Below are 6,936 nucleotides of genomic sequence, written 5' to 3'. Positions count from 1 at the left end.
CAGAACATTCTGACCACCAGGGTGATGGGTGTGTGTGTATATATATATATATATATATATGTACACTTATGTCACACTATAGCACCAGCATCTCAGACAAAAACCATGGGCAGACCAGACTCCCTCGACAAAACCAGTAATTTTACATAGCAAGATAAAAACAAAATAAAACTCACCAAAAACATCAACAATTACAAACCTGGTTGAAATAAACCCTTATTTTAAAGAGTTAGATAAGAAAATAGATGTGAAATTTCATAGTACATCCACTAAAGGTGCTTGTTTTTGCCACTGACAGGCTAAGTCTAAAACTTAACTTGCTACATTTCTCTTCATGCTAGCTTCAGTGAAGTGAAGCTTCATTTAACGTAGAGTAAGTGGTAGCTCAGCTCACTACACTTTCCAAGTAGCTTGCCCGACACTGATGATTTGTTCTCGGCACTGTTTTTATTATCTCCAGCACGTCTAGTAGTGGTGTGCTGGTTCTGGGCTTTGCAAGGTCTAGAAAAGTCCTTGTTGATATAAACAAACCAGCAGCCTTCAGGTTTATATGAAAACTCTTAACTAAAGAGAACTAAAAACACATTAAAGGGATGTTACACTGTCTGCATAAGACAATTGGACCACATCAAAAAAATACAAAACACACCACCATCATCTGCTTTTCTTAAAGTTAATACGTTTTAGGATTTATCTTTCCATTGTAAGCACATGTCACAATGTCTCCTGAGTAAATAACAGTGAGTAGCTGACGCCCAGAGAGGCTCACAGCATCTGCCAAATGCAGAAGTTCCTCCTACACAGAACATACTCAACCAATTTAGGTCTCCCTCCCTTCTTATCTGACAGTTCCGTAACTTTATTGCCAAGCCCAACTTCTTGGTCATAACTCACCAGCTGTTGTCATATCTACACAAACTGGAACTTGTGGCCTTCTTGGTATATGACAAGCCAGGTTGAGTCAATTCTATCCAAATCTTAAGTGCAAATCACTAAATGAATAAAAAAACTATTTGGCCCAGATACAGGAAAATACAAATATGTAGCATTAGCAGCAAGCATGTACCACTGACTTCAAGTCCTTTTCTCATTAGCGAAGCTTAACATTAACACTCTGACCTCAAAAACTGTACACACATGCATGCACACAGTAACGGGCCGATATTATGTAACTATAGGCAGTGTTTATCTTTGTCAAAGGCAAGAGGCCCTGTGGACCTTCCTGTCTCTCCACCGAATCATATGACTATCATCACACACACACACACACACACACACACACACACACACAACACAACACACACCACAGACAACACACACACACACACACACACACACAACCCACCATGTCCTCAAACAGAGCACACATATACTGTAAAGACTCCCAGTGGAGAAGGCACTGCAGTGAATTAAACAGCAGTCTGTTTATTGACAGAAATATCAAAGAGACACACAGAGCGGTCTATGTGTGTGAGTGAGAGTGTAGAGACGGGTTTATGAGTCACCTTACTAAGCTGAGATCACTAAGGGACATCTCTTCCTCTGTGCAGCTCAGGATTATCACACACGTGTATTTATGTGTGTGTGTGTGTGTGGGGGTGATGGAAGTGTGCATTTCTATCAAAGTGATGATATAATCATATATCGACCACAGGTTGAGTCATGTCAGAGTGAAATAGAACAGAAAAGTGCACTTGAGTTGAAGTGAAGCAGAAAACAGTCTTGGAGGATGTAATCATAAAACACACACAAATGGGTTTAAATGGACGCCCTTCGTGTGGACGCTTTTAGAAACAGGAACTAACATGAGAAAAGGAACTAATGTGGCTCATGAGTCATGTTGAATTATGGATGCATATGAGCAGTGTTTCTTCATCAGCACTATTTTTTTTATATGGGTGCAATCCCACTGAGAACATTACGAGCAGACGACATCGCAAGGTTATATGGGAAAAAGAAAATTCAAGTTTGTGAAATAACACTTCCACTGGTTTGGACCCATTTGCAATGCATCCTTGCCATAAGCCGTACTGCCTTTAAACAAAAACAAATGCTGTACATGTCCTTCCACAAGAACAGCTCCTAATTGCAGTTGGGATACATTTGTATTCAGTGCAGATTCTTTTGTAGTCACCAGAATAAATGTCAAAATCCAGCCTAGTCCAGTTTAGCAGATAAGACCACCAACCTCCCTGAACTGATCATGCTGTGCCCCCCCCACAGGGGACATGGGACCAAATCCCTCAGTCAACCTTTCAACTATGGATCAAAAGTGATGCTTGGTGCTACCTTTTTTTTGCTCTCTTTCTCTCTCACACACACACTCATACATAAATGCTTGCTATGCAGTGTGAGAGGCCGGTGTTGAGCTGCAGTGTTTGGTTCCACTGCAGAACGTGCCCAGTTGGCTCATGACTGGCTGGCTTGCTTAGACTGACCCAGATACACACACTAATCCTTTACGGACACACACACACACACACAAACACACACAGATTCATACATACACAAAGGCACAAACACATACAAGCGCATAAATATGGACGGGTATACAGAGCAGGAACACACACAGTAAGATACAGGAAAATACACAGGAATACATACGCAGGGTCAAAGAGACAAATGGGGCCACGCATAGGGAAAGTGATGAATGCACACACACACACACAGGCTCATGTAAAAAGGCACAAACACAAACAATTATTCTTAACTTTTTAAACAGCACAACAAATAACTTCACCTCATCTGCTTATAGTGTAGTACGATCGAAAGCTCCAGAACAGCTACTAAAGGGACCTTGAGGTAAGATTGCTCTGTTCAGCGTGGGAAATAAGTGAATTACTTAGGTTATGTTAAAGTGGGTGTATTCACTTAAATTTAGACAGATTTTGCTGATCTGAGAACATGACAATGTTCGATGTTGCACACAACCGCTGGCGATTATTTGAATGTGTAATGTCAGCATCAGCACCACATACTTGCTTATCTAAGCCAGTGGTTGCTAATAGCTTGTTACCTTTAACAAAGAGATTTCTACTAGTTGTGAGCCCTCGTCACTGGTTGCTTATGTCTGCCGGTCATTACCAAAAGTCCTCCAAATGTCCAGTAATTTAGAAAAAAACAAGTTATAAATAAGTTTAGAGGAAAGTCCAACAAAATAAACATAACTTGATAGCATGTATGTGTGTGTTTTCTGCTTTTCAGATTTGATGGTTGGGATCTAGACCAACAGTTCAGTTTCAAAATAAAATAAAAAATTCTGTTTCTCACCCACAGCCGGAGCATCATACTCTTCTCCCAGCAAGATCTCTGGAGCGGAGTACGCCAGCGACCCACAGCTGGTGGCCAACATCGTCCCGGGTTGGAATAAGTTGCTGAATCCAAAGTCTGTCAGCTTCACCGCCCCCTGCTGGGGAAAGAACACCACATTCTCAGGCTTCAGGTCCCGGTGCACCACGTGGAGCTGGTGGCAGTACGCCACAGCGCGCACAATCTGGGCGAAATGTCGCTTGGCGGTGCCCTCAGCGACGCCTCCCTCATGGCGGAGGATGTAGTCGTAGAGGTCGCCCCCCTCGGCCAGCTCCATGACCAGGTAGAGGGTGGTGGGTGTGTCGATGACCTCGTAGAGGCGGACCACGTTGGGATGCTGCACCAGCCTCATACACCTGAAAATAATTAGTAATGTTGGTGAGATAACGGGCTAAGAATATTAGCTGAACTTTTAATCAGGATGCTTTGAGTGGTGCAACTCCTTCAGGGCAACTTCAAATTGAGACAGAAGCTTTTTTTTGGTTCCATTTTTGGCTCAGAGGAGATTCAAAGGGATTACAAACAATCAACATGTCTGTTTGAAATCCCATTAAAGCTGATCTAAAAAAAATAGCGGAGTACAAAGTGCTCTTTCATTCACAACCCCCGTCTTCCAGAATAAGTATTCTTTACCTCACTTCCTGTAAGAGGTGGCTTGTTGCCATGACATCGAGTTTTGTCTTGTCAATCATCTTGACAGCAACCAGTTGCCCGGTGTTGACATGACGAGCCAGCTTAACCACAGCAAAGTGCCCCCTGCCCAACGTCCGACCCAGATGGTACAGTCCGCTGAGATCAGAGCGGCTGGGGCTGCTCCTGGGGCTGAGATGTCCATCCTGGGCTGAGGTCATTTCTCCAGAGGAGTCCATGTTTGAAACCAACAGGGGATTTGGAAGGGAAGAGGGTAGAGGCAGTTTTGAAGGCTTCAAGAGGATGGTAAAAGCAAAAAGGAGACGGGAAATAGCTGTGTCAAGGTGTCGGGGACAGAGGGAGGATGGGGGTGCAGTCCAGCAAAGTTCCTCAGTGGTGGGGAGTCGCCTGGCAGGACAAAGAAAGAACAACACAATGAGGCAAAAGACAGTGCTGATGATTTTGGCCTTTGGCCCAAAGGGAAAAGGGCTTAGATGAGGTCAGCTGCTGCTAATGCCTCATCCCTTCAAGCACTGGACCAGAAATAGATTGATATTTCACATCTCTTAACAAAGGCAGAGAGGACGGAACACGTTTAAATGAAGTGGTGAAGACTAGATTACAATGTATACAATTATAGTACAATGAGAGCAGGAGAGGATAAAATATTCTTGTATTGTCTGTGATGGGCTGCGATTGGCTCTATCTCAAATAACACCCATCCAGCACAAATGGCATGCCAAATCAATACTGTAACAAGAAACCATAATGTATGTATGTGTGTATGTGCACGTGAATGTGTGTTTGCGTGTCATTAGTTTGGCTAAGAGGGTCAGAAGGTGGCATCAGACCTGATGATGTCATCATCAGACCTTCCCCAGGGTAACAAGTTCAGCTGCCATCATCATCTTCATTACCATGGTCATCATCAATGCACTTCCCACTGTCCACTTATCCTGCTCATCCTCATCATCACTTACTTGTCCCTATATATAGCAGCATCACTACTGCCATTAAAGACAACAGCAGCCGCTTTCAGCGCGTTTAAAGCCCCTCTCACAGCTCCACTGGGCCAAGTGGACAGAGGCAGGCCTCGCCGTGTTCCTGTGCGCTGATATCCTTGGCTGTGCAGTTTGATCAGATCCAAAACACCGCGTAATCTCGCCTACGGGCTGCTACACTTGTGTTGCGGCCAGCTGTTCTCTACTTGGCCTCAACTGCAGTCCCGAGTTGGCACATACGCATGTAGTCATCCTCCTGACAGCCGCTCAACACCTCCAAACAAACGCTACCAACAACCTCACTGACACTGACAGCGCCGCAGGACCACACTGCTGCTGCCGGACCAGAGGCAGCGCTGAACACAGTAGCCCCGCTGACAACTTACCATTGTTGTGCGGATATCCCGCAGCTGCGTGCCGCTCAGCTAACGGTTCTTTCTGTCACTGCACAGCTTCACACTTGGTGTCACCGCTGGATTCAGTGGCAGCAGCTGACAGCGCCGCCGTCTCGTTGTCTCTCACAATCCTCCATGTTCGCGGTCCATGTGTGCACATACTTTTCTCGCGACCGTCCTCCTCAATTCATACCAGAGTCTCGAGCTGTGTGCCCGCGCGCCCGCTCCGCAGAAACACAAGACTGAACATCCCGTGCGCGCGCATGCGCGTACACGTACGCGCGCGCGCGTGTCCAGCTTCCTTCTGACGTCAATACATTCCAACTCGCTCCCGCGGCGCAGCAGCAGCCAACGGTCGCGAGCCTCTCGTACGCAGTGGAGAGAGGAAAATAACTGAATGAATGCTTCGGAAGTCCAAGGAGTTATATAACGGACTGATGTGTTGTTTCCTCTACATAGCAGGCGGGCACAGAGAGATATGGCACAACATACATTATAACTTGCATTCCTAAGATGTTTCTATAATGACTTTATTCATTTGGGCGGAATTCACGCAGAAGACTCGGGGCCACGAAGGAAATAAAAACTAAAAAGTTGTTTTATTTATACCTCTAGTTGGCTGGAATATCTTGAGGAAAATGCACCTCACTATCTCTAGTTGCAGTGCGTCATATAGTATTGAATGGTCTCATCATGTAGGCTAAATGTAAGTTGGGGTTTCTTTTGTGCGTTAGTCTGTTTCCATGATTATTTCTCTGATAGCACATGTAGCATCACCTCACACTGACTGTCACATTCTTGAATTGACTGGATTTAATGTCTTTGTGTTTTCATCTGTAGATTTGAGATTTCAAGCATGGTTATACTGAAAAGTCTGCACTAGTCTGCCTGATGATCTCATCCCAGCTGCTCTTTGTTTCATTAAAGCAGGCACGCTGCAGAATAATGGGGCCATCTAGTGGTCCTTTGCTTTCTTTCGACATTATATCTACCTGCCCGCCACACACTCCCAGCAGTACAGACAAAGGACAGAGTTTATACGGTTTAGGGTTTTTAATCTCTCTCTCTCACTCTCTCTTTCTTTCTCTCTCTCTCACACACACATGCACACACACACCTTTCTGTTTCCTATCTAAGGAAACAGAACAAGAATAAAACACAATGCATGTGACACCAGCAGCAGTTTCTACCCTAGGGTATGTCTCTTAACATTGTTTCCTTCAGTATGGAGTTCCATTTGTGCCAAATTGATGGCACATGCACACTGTCTATGTTCACTGAACCAGTGTATATGTACTTTAAACTGTACTTTAGTTGTGACAAAGCTTTTTTAACAATAAGATACTCTATTGCTCACCTGACAAAACATTTGTCTGTGTCGATTCAATTTGGGCTACTGTCGTCTTCTTGCTCTACCTTTCTTTTGACTGTGTCTGTCATTTGACTGTGTCCTTATGAATTAAAGCGGTCCTTTAGGACCAGTGAGTAGGATTTGGGTAGGTTTGTTGTTATATAAAAAACAGAGACAGAGAAATGTTGCACTAATTGTACATGTATAATCGGCATATGTCCTTCAGAAGAAGTGAAAGCATGCAGCTTTA

The 6,936-nt window shown here is 44.3% G+C and overlaps 1 protein-coding gene across 1 annotated transcript in view; it reads right to left on the bottom strand.

Annotated features, from left to right (window-relative positions):
* The window catches only part of snrkb (SNF related kinase b), a 12,840-nt gene extending 7,169 nt beyond the window's left edge, over positions 1-5,671 (bottom strand). Inside the window, 3 exon segments of the mRNA XM_035665034.1 lie at positions 3,271-3,665; positions 3,943-4,347; positions 5,327-5,671. Coding sequence (XP_035520927.1) covers positions 3,271-3,665; positions 3,943-4,178 — 631 coding nt within the window. The 5' untranslated portion in view covers positions 4,179-4,347; positions 5,327-5,671.
* Between the last annotated feature and the right edge of the window lie 1,265 nt (positions 5,672-6,936).

This window comes from Morone saxatilis, unplaced genomic scaffold (genome assembly GCF_004916995.1).
Source record: "Morone saxatilis isolate NCDOM2014 unplaced genomic scaffold, NCSU_SB_2.0 Contig2, whole genome shotgun sequence".
Taxonomy (NCBI): Eukaryota; Metazoa; Chordata; class Actinopteri; family Moronidae; genus Morone; species Morone saxatilis.
Note: the sequence above shows the minus strand (reverse complement) of the source record. Positions and strands in the feature narration are given on the sequence as shown.